This window comes from Bufo bufo, chromosome 3, assembly GCF_905171765.1.
Source record: "Bufo bufo chromosome 3, aBufBuf1.1, whole genome shotgun sequence".
In the NCBI taxonomy this organism is placed as follows: domain Eukaryota; kingdom Metazoa; phylum Chordata; class Amphibia; order Anura; family Bufonidae; genus Bufo; species Bufo bufo.
In genome coordinates, this window is record NC_053391.1 from 571,174,686 (window position 1) to 571,195,347 (window position 20,662).

At 44.5% G+C, this 20,662-nt stretch overlaps 1 protein-coding gene across 2 annotated transcripts in view; it reads right to left on the bottom strand.

Annotated features, from left to right (window-relative positions):
• Positions 1 to 20,662, bottom strand: part of MYO1A (myosin IA) — a 128,422-nt gene that overhangs the window by 48,374 nt on the left and 59,386 nt on the right. For both annotated transcript variants that reach the window (XM_040425708.1, XM_040425707.1), the window contains exons 11-19: positions 20,027 to 20,145; positions 16,871 to 16,957; positions 14,683 to 14,748; positions 13,188 to 13,292; positions 11,205 to 11,267; positions 9,579 to 9,779; positions 8,819 to 9,045; positions 6,664 to 6,864; positions 5,514 to 5,613 (exon numbers count right to left, since the gene is read on the bottom strand). In XM_040425708.1, the coding sequence (XP_040281642.1) occupies positions 5,514 to 5,613; positions 6,664 to 6,864; positions 8,819 to 9,045; positions 9,579 to 9,779; positions 11,205 to 11,267; positions 13,188 to 13,292; positions 14,683 to 14,748; positions 16,871 to 16,957; positions 20,027 to 20,145 (1,169 nt within the window). The remainder of the gene's footprint in view (positions 1 to 5,513; positions 5,614 to 6,663; positions 6,865 to 8,818; positions 9,046 to 9,578; positions 9,780 to 11,204; positions 11,268 to 13,187; positions 13,293 to 14,682; positions 14,749 to 16,870; positions 16,958 to 20,026; positions 20,146 to 20,662) is intronic.

The window sequence follows — 20,662 nt, forward strand, 5'->3', positions numbered from 1 at the left end:
AAATCAAGTGTGCACTGCACAACGCCATCTGTGGCAAGGTCCACCTAACCACAGATACGTGGACCAGTAAGCACGGCCAGGGACGCTATATCTCCCTAACTGCACACTGGGTAAATGTAGTGGCGGCTGGGCCCCAGGCGGAGAGCTGTTTGGCGCACGTCCTTCCGCCGCCAAGGATCGCAGGGCAACATTCTTTGCCTCCTGTCTCCTCCTCCTCTTCTTCCACCTGCTCATCCAGTCAGCCACACACCTTCACCACCAACTTCAGCACAGCCCGGGGTAAACGTCAGCAGGCCGTTCTGAAACTCATATGTTTGGGGGACAGGCCCCACACCGCACAGGAGTTGTGGCGGGGTATAGAACAACAGACCGACGAGTGGTTGCTGCCGGTGAGCCTCAAGCCCGGCCTGGTGGTGTGCGATAATGGGCGAAATCTCGTTGCAGCTCTGGGACTAGCCAGTTTGACGCACATCCCTTGCCTGGCGCATGTGCTGAATTTGGTGGTGCAGAAGTTCATTCGCAACTACCCCGACATGTCAGAGCTGCTGCATAAAGTGCGGGCCGTCTGTTCACGCTTCCGGCGTTCACACCCTGCTGCTGCTCGCCTGTCTGCGCTACAGCGTAACTTCGGCCTTCCCGCTCACCGCCTCATATGCGACGTGCCCACCAGTTGGAACTCCACCTTGCATATGCTGGACAGACTGTGCGAGCAGCAGCAGGCCATAGTGGAGTTTCAGCTGCAGCACGCACGGGTCAGTCGCGCTGCGGATCAGACCCACTTCACCACCAATGACTGGGCCTCCATGCGAGACCTGTGTGCCCTGTTGCGCTGTTTCGAGTACTCCACCAACATGGCCAGTGGCGATGACGGCGTTATCAGCGTTACAATACCACTTCTATGTCTCCTTGAGAAAACACTTAGGGCGATGATGAAAGAGGAGGTGGCCCAGGAGGAAGTGGAGGAAGAGGGGTCATTTTTAGCACTTTCAGGCCAGTCTCTTCGAAGTGACTCAGAGGGAGGTTTTTTGCAACACCAGAGGCCAGGTACAAATGTGGCCAGACAGGGCCCACTACTGGAGGACGAGGAGGATGAGGACGAGGAGGATGAGGAGGAGGTGGAGGAGGATGAGGATGAAGCATGTTCACAGCGGGGTGGCACCCAAAGCAGCTCGGGCCCATCACTGGTGCGTAGTAAGTGAAGAAATCCGTGGCACACCAAAGTAGATTCAATGCAATTTAATAATTAGTTGATGTTTTACATCATTTCATATTTCATATGTTCACATATATAATCAATACATCCGGGTAGGAGCAGTGTACAGTTGTATAGTGTGTCCCAACGTTTCGGCCATATGTCTGACCTTTGTCAAGGGATCTGTAGTTATTCACTGTGGAGACATCGACCGGATGTGAACCTCCGGTCGATGTCTCCACAGTGAATAACTACAGATCCCTTGACAAAGGCCAGACATATGGCCGAAACGTTGGGACACACTATACAACTGTACACTGCTCCTACCCGGATGTATTGATTATATATGTGAACATATGAAATATGAAATGATGTAAAACATCAACTAATTATTAAATTGCATTGAATCTACTTTGGTGTGCCACTGATTTCTTCACTTACTACGTGACGACCCCTCGTCCTCCGTGGACACCCTTTACCTAATAGGGTGTGCGGATCTCATTACCTCCTATAATAACATCACTGGTGCGTGGCTGGGGGGAAACACAGGACGATGACGATACGCCTCCCACAGAGGACAGCTTGTCCTTACCTCTGGGCAGCCTGGCACACATGAGCGACTACATGCTGCAGTGCCTGCGCAACGACAGCAGAGTTGCCCACATTTTAACGTGTGCGGACTACTGGGTTGCCACCCTGCTGGATCCCCGGTACAAAGACAATGTGCCCACCTTACTTCCTACACTGGAGCGTGATAGGAAGATGCGCGAGTACAAGCGCACGTTGGTAGACGCGCTACTGAGAGCATTCCCAAATGTCACAGGGGAACCAGTGGAAGCCCAAGGCGAAGGCAGAGGAGGAGCAAGAGGTCGCCAACGCAGCTGTGTCACGGCCAGCTCCTCTGAGGGCAGGGTTAGCATGGCAGAGATGTGGAAAAGTTTTGTCACCACGCCACAGCTAACTGCACCACCGTGTTAGCAGGAGGCAACATTTCACTAACATGGTGGAACAGTACCTGTGCACACCCCTCCACGTACTGGCTGATGGTTCGGCCCCATTCAACTTCTGGGTCTCCAAATTGTCCACGTGGCCAGAGCTAGCCTTTTATGCCTTGGAGGTGCTGGCCTGCCCGGCGGCCAGCGTTTTGTCTGAACGTGTATTCAGCACGGCAGGGGGCGTCATTACAGACAAACGCAGCCGCCTGTCTACAGCCAATGTGGACAAGCTGACGTTCATAAAAATGAACCAGGCATGGATCCCACAGGACCTGTCCATCCCTTGTGCAGATTAGATATTAACTACCTCCCCTTAACAATATATTATTCTACTCCAGGGCACTTCCTCATTCAATACTATTTTTATTTTACCATTATATTGCGGGGCAACCCAAAGTTGAATGAACCTCTCCTCTGCCTGGGTGCCGGGGCCTAAATGTGTGACAGTGGCCTGTTCCAGTGGTGGGTGACGTGAAGCCTGACTCTCTGCTATGACATGAAGACAGATTCTGTGCTGACATAAGGCCAGATTCTCCGTTACGGGACCTCTCTCCTCTGCCTGGGTGCCTGGGCCTAAATATGTGACAGTGGCCTGTTCCAGTGGTGGGTGACGTGAAGCCTGATTCTCTGCTATGACATGAAGACAGATTCTGTGCTGACATAAGGCCAGATTCTCTGTTACGGGACCTCTCTCCTCTGCCTGGGTGCGGGGGCCTAAATATGTGACAGTGGCCTGTTCTAGTGGGTGGGTGACGTGAAGCCTGATTCTCTGCTATGACATGAAGACTGATTCTGCGCTGACATAAGGCCAGATTCTCTGTTACGGGACCTCTCTCCTCTGTCTGGGTGCCGGGGCCTAAATATGTGACAGTGGCCTGTTCCAGTGGTGGGTGACGTGAAGCCTGATTCTCTGCTATGACATTAAGACAGATTCTGTGCTGACATAAGGCCAGATTCTCTGTTACGGGATCTCTCTCCTCTGTCTGGGTGCCTGGGCCTAAATATGTGACAGTGGCCTGTTCCAGTGGGTGGGTGACGTGAAGCATGATTCTCTGCTATGACATGAAGACTGATTCTGCACTGACATAAGGCCAGATTCTCTGTTACGGGACCTCTCTCCTCTGTCTGGCTGCCGGGGCCTAAATATGTGACAGTGGCCTGTTCCAGTGGTGGGTGACGTGAAGCCTGATTCTCTGCTATGACATGAAGACAGATTCTGTGCTGACATAAGGCCAGATTCTCTGTTACGGGACCTCTCTCCTCTGTCTAGGTGCCGGGGCCTAAATATGTGACAGTGGCCTGTTCCAGTGGTGGGTGACATGAAGCCTGATTCTCTGCTATGACATGAAGACAGATTCTGCGCTGACATAAGGTCAGATTCTCTGTTACGGGACCTCTCTCCTCTGTCTGGGTGCCTGGGCCTAAATATGTGACAGTGGCCTGTTCCAGTGGTGGGTGACGTGAAGCCTGATTCTCTGCTATGACATGAAGACTGATTCTGCGCTGACATAAGGCCAGATTCTCTTTTACGGGACCTCTCTCCTCTGTCTGGGTGCCGGGGCCTAAATATGGGACAGTGGCCTGTTCCAGTGGTGGGTGACGTGAAGTCTGATTCTCTGCTATGACATGAAGACAGATTCTGTGCTGACATAAGGCCAGATTCTCTGTTACGGGACCTCTCTCCTCTGTCTGGGTGCCGGGGCCTAAATATGTGACAGTGGCCTGTTCCAGTGGTGGGTGACGTGAAGCCTGATTCTCTGCTATGACATGAAGACTGATTCTGCGCTGACATGAAGCCAGATTCTCTGCTATGGCATGAAGAGACTGATTCTCTGCTGACATGAAGCCAGATTCTTTGCTATGGCATGAAGAGACTGATTCTCTGCTGACGTGAAGCCAGATTCTCTGCTATGGGACCTCTGTCCAATTGATATTGGTTAATTTTAATTTTTTTAATTTTTATTTTAATTAATTTCCCTATCCACATTTGTTTGCAGGGGATTTACCTACATGTTGCTGCCTTTTGCAGCCCTCTAGCTCTTTCCTGGGCTGTTTTACAGCCTTTTTAGTGCCCAAAAGTTCGGGTCCCCATTGACTTCAATGGGGTTCGGGTTCGGGACGAAGTTCGGGTCGGGTTCGGATCCCGAACCCGAACATTTCCGGGAAGTTCGGCCGAACTTCTCGAACCCAAACATCCAGGTGTTCGCTCAACTCTAGTAGAATCCATTTATTTCTGGAAACAAACAATTTGAATAATCCAAGATATATTGTCCATGAAGCATTGGACAAGAGGAATATTCCCAGGAACCAGTTTATGCACTGGACTCATGTCAAAGCCTTGAATCCAGAGGAGGAAAGGGGCAATGTCTCAAAATTCTTCATTCATTCTAGCACAGTGGGTAGAAAGACTCAACTTAGGTGCAGGTGGAGTGTTGTGTCATAATGGGTAGGGGACACGCTCAAATTTTAAAGTACGGCTTCCCCCCAGGGATTATTCTACAAGCATTATAGTATTGTGTTCCCTTTCTCAATTCGATTCTTTGTTACTGACTTGGTTTGACCCAAAACCCATTCCATCATCTTTGTTAAAGAAGATAAGACACTCTAATTGATTATTTTTATTCCAAAATGCTAGCCACTGCTATCTGCCACACTCTGCTCCACCTTTTTCTACAAGGGAACTAGTTCATGGATGTCAACTCAGAGTATTTCAAGGTATGTGACAAGCTGAATTTTAGACATATTTGTTGCAGTTCAGGGGGAAAAAAGTTCTCAAGATGTAAATGAAGTTATCAAGATATTTTATGATTTTTTTATTGAATTTTCTCATTTTGGGCTAAAAATCTTTTTTTTTTTCAAAGGGTCAATGTTCAGCCATTTTGAGATACAAGGGTTAAAAGAATCAGTGTGCAGAATATCACTTCTCAGTCCTGTAAGCTGAGGGCTCCTGTGAAGCTTTATCTCTAATATCCTGACCTCATAAACACTCATTTAAGCCATAGTCTTATCAGATTGATAAGAGATTAGCTATAATGAGTGTTTATATCGAATCAAAAGATCAGAGATAAGGCTTAACATGAGCTGACGGCTGACGGAACTCAGGAGGGACAGTCTTTAAATAGACTGATTTTTTTAACCCTTGTATCGAAAAAATGCCTGAACATTTTTAGTAAAGACGAATTTGAAAAAAGTTTAATCAGAAATTAGTAAAATGCAATCATAAAAAGAAAATTGCCGCAAAGGTGTCCATAGCCTTTAAATGTAGTAGCGGATATCGGTAACAGAATTACAATTGGATATAAATTTACAAGAAAAGAAACACATACTGCACTTGGAGTCCTGATAAATATTTTTGTTCTTCCATATGCAATTTCATCAGATGCAATATTAACTTGTGGGTCTTTTAACATTGCCTCCACCCCGTCCCTGTCACAAAACAAAGTGAGAGTAAGCATTGAAATGGTGCTCCAAAATGGATTAAATCAGTGGGATAAATGCAGAATAATTGAAAGAATCCAATTGAATAAATGTCATTACCCATCACATTCAGATACTCCTTAAAGGGGTTTCAGAGACCCCAAACCCAGTTTTAATTACATATACTTGGTATCAGTATAATTTTGGTAAACCATTTATTTTACCAAAATTGATCCGGGCAAGCGATGCCTGGGGCCAAATTTTCATAACTTCTACTGCCGTTCCGTACATAAAGATCCATGAGCCTTTGCAGCTCTGTATACAGAATGTCGTCCATATGCTAAACTGAATAGGCCATCCTCTCCATGTCATCCAGAGGCTGTATGATATATAGCTGTGGGTGGAGTGGGCGGGTTAAACAGTAAGGGGGGTCTACTTATAGCTGTCTCGGGGAAGGATTTCAGGTTAGATGTGGAGTATTTGGTGGGTATGGGTGGAGTGGATATACAGTAAGAAGTTGTAGGGGAGAGTCTAAGAGCAGGCTTGAGATGGCAACAAAGCTTATTGTACAGTAGTTAGGGGGGAGGATTTCTGGTTAGATATGGAGTATTTGAAGCAGTGAGGTGGTGGATATGGGTGGAGTGGATATACAGTAACGAGTTGTAGGGGAGGGTCTTAGAGCAGGCTTGAGATGGCAGCAAAGCCATATATTGCTGTGGGGGAAGGATTTCTGGTTATGTGGAGTATTTGGTGGGTATGCGTGGAGTGGATATACAATAAGTAGGGGAGGGTCATAGAGAAGGCTTGAGATGGTAGCAAAGCAGTCTGAGTTAAGCTGTCACAGAAGTGTAGGATGTATACAAACACATTGTAGACAAGGCTGTGGAGGCTCAGAAACTGCTCCAGTAAAATATATCTATATCTGTGTATATATCTATACACACACACATGTATATGGATGGAAACCAAGATGTCATTTTTTATACACATGATACATGTATATCTCTACTTTATTACTGTGAGGACCCTATGGATCCTGCTGATTCCATATAACCTTACCGTGGGTCTCCTTTCCAAGAGGGCCAAGTCTGCCTACTCAGCAACTTGTACCGTTCCAGAAAAGTCTTGTAATTTTGTCTGTAAGCATATCCAGCCCGGCGCACCCTGACATTCTCCAGCAGCCCTAGATAGCGGACCTGTATCTTCACAAGGCTATCATCAAACAAGGACGGTTTCTTTGTGCCATTAGGCTTCAAACACCTGTTGTATAATACATGTATCACACAGTGATTATCAATACAATGCATGCCAGCTGTAATATACATGAAATATTCACTGTAGCTAATACACAAATAAATAGCCGTGTACATAAAAGATGCAATGTAACAATGACACATAGAGCGCAGTGAGGCAACATCCACAGTGTACAGATGAGGAGTCGGGGAATCAGAAAGGGAAGGGTAGAGAGGTGAAAGGGAGGTATGAGAAAAGAAGAGCGAAGGAAGTGACCTTCCCTGTTTTCTCCCTCATCCTCATTGTATACACAGCGCTCAATGAGTATCGTGCATACAAATCAGGAAACAGTAATGCCACTACCCTGATCCTTCCAACCATATAATCGTCAGGGGCCGGGAAACTGCACCAGCTGCTGGGTCTTATCAGACCTAGATCAGCTCTGCGCTGAGGCGTTACAGCATTGTAAATATTATGAGTGCTGTATTCTGCCAGGAACTGGGCCTAATATGTCAAAAAATTGAATAAATAAATACAAAATTATTATATATATATAATATATAGAAAAACACCACCACACACTAAACAGCAGCTTCTAGCCCCACCCCCTGTGACCATAGCTCATACATCCCCTATATCAAAATGACATAAAATGGGGACATCATTTAAATAAGTATTTTTAATTGCACTTTGTGCTAAAAAAAAGAAAATGTGAAAAACAAACTAGTTTTCTTTTTTTTTTTATTCTGCTGGGTATAAAAAATAAAATCTAAAATATTCTAAAATGAATTAATTAAAGTCCCAGGTAACACAAACAGGCTAAAAGTGTAATTACATAACCGAACAGAAAAAAAATGTAGCCCATGATTCATGAAGACCAGTGTCTGCTGCGCCGATCCTAATGGGGCCCGAGCTGCTGGAAGAGATATATGTAATTTATGACAAGACTCAAGCCTTGTCATAAATCACATGCCTCCTCTCAGCATCGGACTGAAGTCCTTTGGGCCCACCATAGGAAATGCTTCCTCTGGTGTATATATAGGACCTTAAGGGTCCTGGTTTATTAGAGGTCCAATACTGTCAGATCTTGGTCCACTGGAGGGAGGATCCTCTGGTACTCTGGTGGGCCAGTCCGACCCTCCCTCTTCTGGCTCTTGCACTGGTTAAAAATTGTTATTCATTATATCTGTGTTGTGTTTTACCAGTCTAGGACTGTAGATGGCGAATAGTGTTGAGCGAAGCGAGCTTCGGATGCTTCATCCAAACTCGCTTCGTTCAAAACTTCTGAATAATACTGTACAGAGATTCGTCTACAGTATTCGAACCTATGGGCTCTGAGCCGAAGTATGTTATTCACAAAGTATTGCGTGACTTTGTTGAATAACTTCGGTAATTGATTTTTAAAGTGGAAAACCACTTTAAAACTTTAAACCGAACTCGGCTTAGGGTCCGACTAGTACCGAGTTCGGTTTCAAGCTTTAAAGTGTTTTCCACTTTAAAAATCAATTACCGAAGTTATTCAACATTCAACGCACAACTTCGTGAATAACTTACTTCGGCTCATCGGAGCCCATACATTCTAATACTGTACGGAGGTGAATCTCCGTACAGTATTATTCAGAAGTTTTGAACGAAGCGACTTGGAATGAAGCATCGAAGCTCGCTTCGCTCAACACTAATGGCGATTTAACAGGAGGTCATGGAAGTTACTCTGAGGAAGGACTGGAAAACATGCACGAGACTATTGGAGGTGTATCTTTTAGCCTGTTAAATACAATAATCTGTTCATCTGTTCTTTAGGGTTTCATGGGTTTTATAAGATGGCCATTATAGCCTGAAACTGGCAAAACCAGTTCTGTATATTGCCAACGAGATTATTGTAATTTTCTTGATCGTACAATTATATTTTCTATGAGAAGCACTGAAATGAAATGAAAAGTGGGTAAAACAGCTGAATAATTGATTCTAGGTAATATGTCACCTGATATAATTGGGATTCTTCGAGTAAAGATTCTTCATAAGTGTTGACACCGAGCCTTTAAACTGGAAGCCAACAGTGGGCGGCCGTTTTAGAGAAGAACTTTTTGGATCGCCTTCTGGGAAAAGAGATTTCAGCAGCTCATGCTTTGCCTTCCACATGGCCTGGGAAAGGTCCCTGAAGAGTAGATCGTTGTTCTTGTCCAAAAACCCATTTGTGTTATATGTGACCTGAGCAAAGCACAAATATTTTAAGGAGATAACCCAGTGTTCTGTTAATTATCATCCCAGGATACTTAAAAGTGAATCCACGCTACAAGAGGTTTTTTCCGGGGAGGATTTTTATTTAACCCTTTAATGACTAGGGCCTGAAAAAAGGTTGGATCTCTGCGTCAGAAAAACTGAGCTGTGACTCTTAGAAATATAATTAAATCATTATCAGTGCTAAAATTGTGAGCAGGTTAAAATTAAAAAAAGGCAACACCATGATGTTGAACTGGGGACATTCACTTTAAAGGGGTTTTCTGAGAGAACAATTGATGTCCTGTTCTTCTAGTGAAAGGGACAAAGCTGCAGTACATAGGACAGCCACTTCAGTGTACAGCGTTCCTGAATCTCCAGGAGGCTCTCGGTAAAAGGAGAGACCTCGGAGGGTCATGGAGGGCTGCTTTCTCCAGGATCTTACACTACTACAAGCATACAGTAGGCTACATGGATAATGGGTTTTTTCAGGATAGCAATACAATAGGTATCATGTTTCTTACCTGGCCAGCATAGTGCTCAATTCGGAAAGAATTATCAGGTAAAGTTGCATCCATAATACGTTTGTCATTCTGGGTAGCCTTACTCTTGAAATGCTTATGGTCTTTGAACTTTACTCCAAGCTTGGTCAAGAAGGTGACATCAGAGACATTTCCTGGGCGCAGACACTCTTCATCCAGTACTGCTAGTATTCCATTTGTACCCTGCCATAAGGTGATATCAAAGGTTCACTATTAGGACATGTCAAATGTTCATCCATACATATTATATGATTTAGGTCTCATGCACACGACCGTTGTTCGGGTCCGCATCCGAGCCGCAGTTTTTGCGGCTCGGGTGCGGACCCATTCACTTCAATGGGGCCGCAAAAGATGCGGACAGCACTCCGTGTGCTGTCCGCATCCGTTGCTCCATTCCGTGGCCCCGCAAAAAAAATATAACATGTCTTATTCTTGTCCGTTTGGCGGACAAGAATAGGCATGTCTACAATGGGCCGCCCGTTCCATTCCGCAAATTGCGGAAGGCACACGGGCGGCTTCCGTTTTTTGCGGATCCGCGGTTTGCGGACCACAAAAAACGGAACAGTCGTGGCATGAGGCCTTAAATGAGATGTAAGAACATACGGTAGATGAACATGGAGCAAACCACCACTCTATAACAGTGTGGGGGTGTATATTAGTCAGTGCTAAAAGTAGATTGATATTTAATATACATGGTCAAGTCACATAATTATGACCACCAGCTAATATTCAGAGTAACCGCCGTATGCAGCACAGATAGCAGCTGGATGGGCTGGGAGTGATTCAGTAAGGTCCTGGTAGGTTGTCAGAGGTATCTGGAGCCATGCTGACTGCAGCTGTTGGAGGGTGCATGGAAGAGGATCCATAGGACCCCAGGGTAGTACTGGGAATTCTTGGTCATGCTCTTCCAATCAGTGTCGGACATTTCTAGCCATGTGACGTGTCTTCCACATGGATGAGTGGGACCAGAGAAGTCAATAGTCATCCCTTTTTGCAACTCTGATAAATCCCCCCTTTTAATCCATGACAGCAACAAGGGATTTGTGTGCAGACAGCCTATTGCACACCGTATATACCCACCAAGCCAGCTCACCACACCTGACTTTCTTCATGAGCTATGTACGCACTGCCGACGTCGATAGTAGGAATTGATCATAATAAAGTGACTTGACCGTGCATACAAATAAACCTATACTTCTCATAGGAATCAACATCTGAGAATAACATCATTTAAATGCTTAAAGGGAACCTGTCACCGGGATTGGATGTATAGAGCTGAGGACATGGGTTGCTAGATGGCTGCTAGCACATCCGCAATACCCAGTCCCCATAGCTCTATGTGCTTTTATTGTGTAAAAAAACCTATTTGAGACATTTGCAAATTAACCTGAGATGAGTCCTGTACGTGAGATGAGTCAGGGACAGGACTCATCTCAGGTTAATTTGCATATGTATCAAATCAGTTTTTTTTTACACAATAAAAGCACACAGAGCTATGGGGACTGGGTACTGCGGATGTGCTAGTGGTGATCTAGCAACCCATGTCCTCAACTCTATACCCCAAATCCTGGTGACAGGTTCCCTTTAAATGATTAAATTACTACTTACATTCTCTATCAGGTTACAGATAATCTCATTGTCAAAAAATTCCACCCGGGTCCATTTAATTCCCTAAAAATAAGAAGAAGATGAGACACAAAACTCTGCCATCAATATGCTATAGCATGAGCGTTCATAAACGTAACTTTAAGCTTTCCTTATTGGCTGAAGCTTAGGCTAGGGCTAAACATGTGTCGCGCGACAAAAGGGTACAACTACACTGCGACGTGTACATGCACATGTATGTCACAGCAATGTCACTCAACAGTTTTTGTAGTGATGGTCAATGGTGTCGCACTGCGACATGCTGCGATGCACAAAAATCCAGCTTGGATGTTTTTTTTTGCGACGGTCACGTCGCAGTTGCAGCAAGTTGCATGACGCAGTGCGACACCATTGACTATTATTACAAAAAATGTTGCGTGACTTTTCTGCGACAAGAAGTCTCTGTGTAGGCCTAACCTAAATTACAAACACTGAATACCCCAATGTAAACCACCAATACAGTTTTACTGGGAAGCATATTGATGTGTCAGCCAAAGTGTTGGCATCGACATTAGTATATGGGTTTGAACCTGGCTTGTAAGAGATGTAAAATTATGACACATTGAGTCACCTTAAAGGGGTTGTCCAGGATTACAAAAAAATAGCTGCTTTCTTCTAGAAATAGTGCCACCCCTATCTACAGGTTGGGTGTGGTATTGCAGCTCACTCCCATTCATCTTATTGTATCTGAGCTGCAATACCATAGACAACCCATGAACATACAGATGTGGTGCTGTTTTTTAAAAGAAGGCAGCCATGTTTTTCTAATGCTGGAAAATCTGTTTCCCTATGGTGGAATTCTTGCAAAAGGCAGACTGGGAACATAAAATGACCCTGGCAAAAAAAATATCATGTTGTAGGAGAGTCCAAACTGACAGCAGGCAGGAGAACACAAGTAGGCAGGACCAACACAAGCCATAAGTAGGGAGGGACAACAGAAGTAGGCGAGGTCGGCAATACCGTAGTGCAGCACAAAATACCGACCCAATGAAACCAAATACCACAGTGCAGAATAAAATACTGCCCTATCACCGCACTGAGGACAGTGATACAGTTGAGTTCAGGAGGGCACCTGGCTGCTGGCTAGGGGCATACATACCTAATGCTCCTGGCATTAATTACTGCTGAGAGGATCAGATCGTTATGTACCTGGCCAGCAGCTGTGAGGAGGGCATCGGCCCACTGTAGGGTCTATGGCCAGTCCGCCCGTGATTTTTGCTTTCCACAGAGACACTTCCCCCCCACCCCCAGCACCACCCCATAGAGAAACAATAAAGTCCACATAAACTGTTAACTTTACAATTACTTTTGCCTTAGGGCTCATGCACACAAACGTATTTTTTGTCAGCATCCAATCAGCATATTTTGCAGTTCGGATGCGGACCCATTCACATCAATGGGGCCGCAAAAGATGCAGACCGTCCGCATCTGTATGGCGATTCCGTGATCTCAGCAAAAATATAGAACATGTCCTATTCTTGTCTGCATTACGGACAAGGATAGGACTTTTCTATTATGGGCCAGGCGTTCCGTTCCGCAAACTGGAATTTACTGACTGCAAAAATGGGGGGAAAAAAGGACTTTTCGATTATGGGCAAACTGGGCAAATCAGCACTGCTACTCATTCCTCTAATATTCTCATATGTGATTTTACATTATTTTTTAAAGATTTGAATTGGTGCATCTAAATCCCCTGCTGTGAAGAAGGAAGAGCAGTCACTAGTCCCCTGACATTGAAGGATTTTTCACCAAAATTTGGATAAAACCGGGGAAAATGTATTTATTAAGAAAAGCGTATCTGCTGATATCTTTTGAGCCATGGCGTTCTATGAATATATATCTGCGCCGTCTTATCTCCAGTATAACACACCCTCCCTCTACAGACCACGTTTTTAATAGCAGTGTAAAGAGGTTAAAATGAGAAATGAGACCAGAAAGCCATTTTACCTCTCTATCATATTCTTCCTGCTCTTCTTTCAGAGTCATCTGGATGAAGATCTGCTGTAGCTTTTCATTACAGTAATTAATAATAAATTGCTCAAAGCTGTTTTCCTGTTAGGAATAAAAGCACAGTAATTACAGCTAAAGTAAAGGGATTTTCTATGCACACACATCCTCCCACCAAGATTCAATACTGATGACGTATCCTCAGGATAGGTCGTCAATATCAGATTGATGGGGGTTTGACACCTGACACCGCCACTGATCGGCTGATTTAGGCCTCATGCACACAAACGTATTTTCATTCTGTGTCCGTTCCGTTTTTTTTTTTTTTGGCATACCGTATACGGAACCATTCATTTCAAAAACGGAAGGTACTCCGTGGGCATTCCGTTTCTGTATGTCCGTATTTCCGTTCCGCAAAAAAATAGAACATGTCCTATAATTATTGTCCGCATTACGGACAAGGATAGGACTGTTCTGTTAGGGGCCAGCTGGTCCATTCCGCAAAATACGGAGTGCACACAGATGTCATCCGTATTGTTTGCGGGTCATTTTTTTTTGCGGACCGCAAAATACATATGGTCGTGTGCATGAGGCCTTAGGCACAGCAAAACAAAACTGTGGATGAAGCCAGAAGCAGAAGGCACTGTCCACAGTGTAGTGCAGAGCCTAGCCATAACGGCCGCTACACAGTTGGTGGAGCCTTCTGCTTTCAGCTCTGTTTACTGCAGTTTCTGGCACTCGTAGCTGCTGAGATCAGTTGATCGGTCTGGTTGCCGGCTGTTGGACCCCAATCGCTCTGATAGTTCTCTAGCCTCCTACTTGTGGGACCAATAATGATTAAACAGTTAGGATAAGCCATCAATGTGTGATCAATGGACATCTGGGGGACAACACTAATCAGCAGAATGAAGGCCTCATCATGGTTTATGGGTACAGAGGAGGGTGAATGTACCCAGTACTGCCCCTCAGCGCATTCATATGAACAGGACACAGCCACATTTTCCTTATCGATTGGAGATCCAGGGGCTGGACCTCTATTGATCACATGTTAATGGTCTATCACCCAAATCTGTTTCTGGTTTTGATCTTAGTTCCTTGTTGCCTGAAATTCCTGTCCCTAAACACATAAAAAATAACACATATATCATCTTTCACATGCAGATTGATGAGTGAACCCTCGGTGTGTTTATGCCACTACTTTTATAGACTGTAACTTTCCTTATAACTCACGTGAACTTGGGACTTGGCCACCAGCTCAGTTAGACGGACAAAAAAATTAAAGAAAAGAACAAACAGCAGGTGGCGCTACATGGATACATTCTATTGAATAACTCAGTGGCTATACTAAATTTTTAATGACGTGCAATTACAAAAGTATTCAGATCCAGGAGCTGGTTTGAACAATGTAGAATATGTTTTCTGACACAATCCCTTTCACTTCTAGCCCAGCTGCATTGGCAAAATCCTTAGTAAAACGTAGCCAAATGAAACCTACCTCCAAGATCTCAAATCCATAAATATCCAGCACTCCCATCACCTTCTTCCCCTGGAACTCAGACACCTGGAGGAGGAGGACAGATTAGTGCAGCAATCTAAAACATGTCCAGCAAACACCTCAAGAAAAACTATGACTTAGGGCTCATTCACACGAACAAGTGCTGCCCGTTGCCGTATTTCCGGATCCGCAATATATGGGCACCGTTCCGTTTGCATTCCGCATCACGGATGCGGACCCATTCACTTCAATGGGTCCGCACATCCTGAGATGCGGAACGGAACACTACGGAAGCACTGCGGAGTGCTCCCTGGGGTTCCAGTCCGTGCCTCCGCACCGCGAAAAGATAGAACATGCTGTATCTTTTTGCGTAATGGATGGATCACAGACCCATTCAAGTGAATGGGTCCGCGATCCCCAATGCGGGTGGGCCACGGTCGGTGCCTGTGCATTGCGGACCTCAATTTGCAGTCCACAGCACGGGCTTCACACGGTCGTGTGAACAAGCCCTTACACATCCACACATCCATGATTTCCATGGACTGTGGAGACATGCACGACTTTAGTTAATGTTGTGGACCACACACACACCCATTGAAGTCTGTAGGTCTGTGGAAACCACTGGCTGAGCATGGAAGGCATCAGGGTTTTCATTCACCATTGGTAGGATAGGAAATGCTCTGCCTGCCACTCCAGTGCACTTAGGGATGACACACGAAGGGCAAAAAATGGGCATATGGACTAATCACAGCCCCTTTACGGACATTGTCAAAGATGAACTACTGACTGTCTTGTCATGGATGTTGTTACAGACATACACTCACCTAAAGAATTATTAGGAACACCATACTAATACGGTGTTGGACCCCCTTTTGCCTTCAAAACTGCCTTAATTCTACGTGGCATTGATTCAACAAGGTGCTGATAGCATTCTTTAGAAATGTTGGCCCATACTGATAGGATAGCATCTTGCAGTTGATGGAGATTTGAGGGATGCACATCCAGGGCACGAAGCTCCCGTTCCACCACATCCCAAAGATGCTCTATTGGGTTGAGATCTGGTGACTTTGGGGGTCATTTTAGTATAGTGAACTCATTGTCATGTTCAAGAAACCAATTTGAAATGATTCGAGCTTTGTGACATGGTGCATTATCCTGCTGGAAGTAGCCATCAGAGGATGGATACATGTTCTCATTCTGTTTACGCCAAATTCGGACTCTACCATTTGAATGTCTCAACAGAAATCGAGACTCATCAGACCAGGCAACATTTTTCCAGTCTTCAACAGTCCAATTTTGGTGAGCTCGTGCAAATTTTAGCCTCTTTTTCCTATTTGTAGTGGAGATGAGTGGTACCTGGTGGGGTCTTCTGCTGTTGTAGCCCATCCAACTCAGGGTTGTGCGTGTTGTGGCTTCACAAATGCTTTGCTGCATACCTCGGTTGTAACGAGTGGTTATTTCAGTCAACGTTGCTCTTCTATCAGCTTGAATCAGTTGGCCCATTCTCCTCTGACCTCTAGCATCCACAAGGCATTTTTGCCCACAGGACTGCCGCATACTGGATGTTTTTCCCTTTTCACACCATTCTTTGTAAACCCTAGAAATGGTTGTGCGTGAAAATCCCAGTAACTGAGCAGATTGTGAAATACTCCGACCGGCCCGTCTGGCACCAACAACCATGCCACGCTCAAAATTGCTTAAATCACCTTTCTTTCCCATTCTGACATTCAGTTTGGAGTTCAGGAGATTGTCTTGACCAGGACCACCCCCCTAAATGCATTGAAGCAACTGTCATGTGATTGGTTGACTAGATAATTGCATTAATGAGAAATAGAACAGGTGTTCCTAATAATTCTTTAGGTGAGTGTAGACGTGTGAATGAGACCTTACAGGTGAATATGGATAGAGGGAATGAAGAACAGAATTGCAGTTGTTGCTGTGTATTATATTCATACAATGTAGCAGCGGTTACTATATGACTTCCTCCAGCCCCGAGCTGCCATATGTGCAATATGTGAAATGCTGCCTTTGATGGACAGGTGATCAGCAAGTATACAGACTATATGTAACACAAGATAAACGTAGAAGTAGAACTATATTGGTGCTAAATATATAAATGTACATGATCAGTCACCTATAGTTACAACATAGGTTGCATGATATAATAAGTATAAAATGTATGACCAACCTTTATACTTTCATTAATCCTCTGAACCAGCCAGCTGAAGAGCCGGTCGTACATATTCTTTGCCAAGGCATCTTTTGCATAAGCTCCCTAAAACAATGGAAGAAGGTTGATATGTTGTGGCCAAACTGTCATTATATAGCGTATAAATATCTAATAAATATATGATGTTTACAGAGAACAGACAGGAGACGAAGAGCAAAGCAAACGATGTGGGAGGGGTACAGCATGTGCAGATCCAGAAATGTTCTTCAACTACCAGTGCTATTAACAGGCAAAGGACGGGTGTCTAATATCTGACCTCATCTCCGGAACAGCATAAAGTTTAGAGCGATAGATAGATGGATAGATAGATAGATAGATAGATAGATAGATAGATAGATAGGGACCGAAAGAGACAGATAGATACAGTCAGGTCCAAAAATATTGGGACATCTACACAATTCTAACATTTTTGGCTCTATACACCACCACAATGGATTTGAAATGAAACAAACAAGATGTGCTTTATCTGCAGACTGTCAGCTTTAATTTGAGGGTATTTACATCCAAATCAGGTGAACGGTGTAGGAATTACAACAGTTTGCATATGTGTCTCCCACTTGTTAAGGGACCAAAAGTAATGGGACAATTGGCTTCTCAGCTGTTCCATGGCCAGGTGTGTGTTATTCCCTCATTATCCCAATTACAATGAGCAGCTAAAAGGTCCAGAGTTCATTTCAAGTGTGCTATTTGCATTTGGAATCTGTTGCTGTCAACTCTCAAGATGAGATCCAAAGAGCTGTCACTATCAGTGAAGCAAGCAATCATTAGGCTGAAAAAAACAAAACAAACCCATCAGAGAGATAGCAAAACATTAGACGTGGCCAAAACAACTGTATGGAACATTCTTAAAAAGAAGGAACGCATCAGTGAGCTCAGCAACACCAAAAGACCCGGAAGACCACGGAAAACAACTGTGGTGGATGACGAAGAAAACACCCTTCACAACAGTTGGCCAGATCAAGAACACTCTCCAGGAGGTAGGTGTATGTGTGTCAAAGTCAACAATCAAGAGAAGACTTCACCAGAGTGAATACAGAGGGTTCACCACAAGATGTAAACCATTGGTGAGCCTCAAAAACAGGAAGGCCAGATTAGAGTTTGCCAAACGACATCTAAAAAAGCCTTCACAGTTCTGGAACAACATCCTATGGACAGATGAGACCAAGATCAACTTGTACCAGTGATGGGAAGAGAAGAGTATGGAGAAGGAAAGGAACAGCTCGTGATGCTAAGCATACCACCTCATCAGTGAAGCATAGTGGTGGTAGTGTCATGGCGTGGGCATGTATGGCTGCCAATGGAACTGGTTCTCTTGTATTTATTGATGATGTGACTGCTGACAAAAGCAGCAGGATGAATTCTGAAGTGTTTCAGGCAATATTATCTGCTCATATTCAGCCAAACACTTCAGAACTCATTGGACGGCGCTTCACAGTGCAGATGGACAATGACCCAAAGCATACTGCAAAAGCAACCAAAGAGTTTTTTAAGGGAAAGAAGTGGAATGTTATGCAATGGCCAAGTCAATCACCGGACCTGATTCCGATTGAGCATGCATTTCACTTTCTGAAGACAAAACTGAAGGAAAAATGCCCCAAGAACAAGCAGGAACTGAAGACAGTTGCAGTAGAGGCCTGGCAGAGCATCACCAGGGATGAAACCCAGCGTCTGGTGATGTCTATGCGTTCCAGACTTCAGGCTGTAATTGACTGCAAAGGATTTGCAACCAAGTATTAAAAAGTTAAAGTTTGATTTATGATTATTATTCTGTCCCATTACTTTTGGTTTCTTAACAAGTGGGAGGCTCATATGCAAACTGTTGTAATTCCTACACCGTTCACCTGATTTGGATGTAAATACCCTCAAATTAAAGCGGACAGTCTGCAGTGAAAGCACATCTTGTTTGTTTCATTTCAAATCCATTGTCGTGGTGTATAGAGCCAAAAATGTTACAATTGCGTCGATGTCCCAATATTTATGGACCTGACTGTAGATAGATAGATAGATAGACAGACAGACAGACAGATAGATAGATAGATAGATAGATAGATAGATAGATAGACAGGAACCGAAAGAGACAGATCAATAGATAGATGATAGGTAAATAGATAGATGGATAGATTAGATAGATACAATAAAGATGTAGCAGAGTTAAAGGGGTTGGCCAGGTTCAGAGCTGAACCCGGACATAACCCCTTCTTCACCCAGGCAGCCCCTCTGAGATGCCCTCCCTCGCAGTGCAAGTGTTTTTTTGTTTACAAACTTAGGCTACATGCACACGAACCTTATTTGTTTCCGTTCCGTTCTTTTTGCGGATAGAATGCGGACCCATTCATTTCAATGGGTCTGCAAAAAATGCGGACAGCACACCGTGTGCTATCCGCATCCGTATGTCAATTCCGTAGCCCCACAAAAAAAATAGAACATGTCCTATTCTTGTCCCTTTTAGGCATTGTTACAATGGATCCGCAAAAAAAACGTATGGCATACGTATGTTATCTGTTTTTTTTTTTGTGGATCCGTAATTTGTGGACCGCATGTTTTGCGGTCCGCGAATTTCAGATCCCAAAAAAAAAGGATGACGTTCCGTATGACATCCGTTTTTTTTTTTTGAGGATCCATTGTAATAATGGCTATCCTTGTCCGCAAACTAGAAAAAAATAGAACATGCACTATTTTTTTGCGGGGCAACGGAACGGACATACTGATGCGGACAGCACACGGTATGCTGTCCGCGTTTTTTGCGGACCCATTGAAATGAATGGGTCCACATCCTATCCGCAAAAAAAATGGAACAGACACAGAAACAAACAACGTTCGTGTGCATGTAGCCTTAGGCGTAGGCTTCCGCCTAGCAGTGTTCCCGGTGACGTCACCGGCACTAATGGGTGGGCTTTAGCGCTGCCCAAGCCCAAAGCTCCGATGCTTATCTCAGGGGGGGCTGCCTGGGTGAAGAAGGGGATATGTCCAGGTTAAGCGAACCCCTTTAACAGTCACAGTCGTAACGTGTTAACTAGATGTGATAACTCAAGTGTGACTGTTAACTCTGCTACATCTGTATGTCATTAGATTGACTTGCTCCCGATTAGTTGTGTTTTTATGACTTTTTTTTACCTGAGCTGCATTCAGTGTTGTCACCACTCTCTCTTGTTTAGCTTCTACAGTGCGGACACTCAACGCATTCTCCAACGTAGACGCATCAAGACCGATCAGCGAGCCGATCTCTTTGATATCTGGTAGGTGAATGATAAAACAGACAGGCCATATGGATGATGAAAGGGAGAGGCGACTGATCTAAGATGTGTGGGAATATACAGTTTAAAGACCCCATCCATGCTATCCTAGACCTCCCCATATACACTATGTCAATAGTAAAGACCATGTCACAACAGTGAAGAATAAAAGGAGGGGGATGTGTGGGTCATTTCTGGGCTATCCACTCTCTACCGGCAGCCTTCATAGTGTAAGACTATAGGGGCAAATACATTATAAGGCCTCCTGCACACGACCGTATTTTGTTTCCGTGTCCGACCCTTTTTTTTTGCGGATATAATGCGGACCCATTCATTTCAATGGGTCTGCAAAAAACGCGGACAGCACACCGTGTGCTGTCCGCATCAGTATGTCCGTTCCGTTGCTCCGCAAAAAAAATAGTGCATGTCCTATTTTTTTCTAGTTTGAGGACAAGGATAGGCATTATTACAATGGATCCGCAAAAAAAAAGGATCCGCAAAAAAAACGGATGCCATA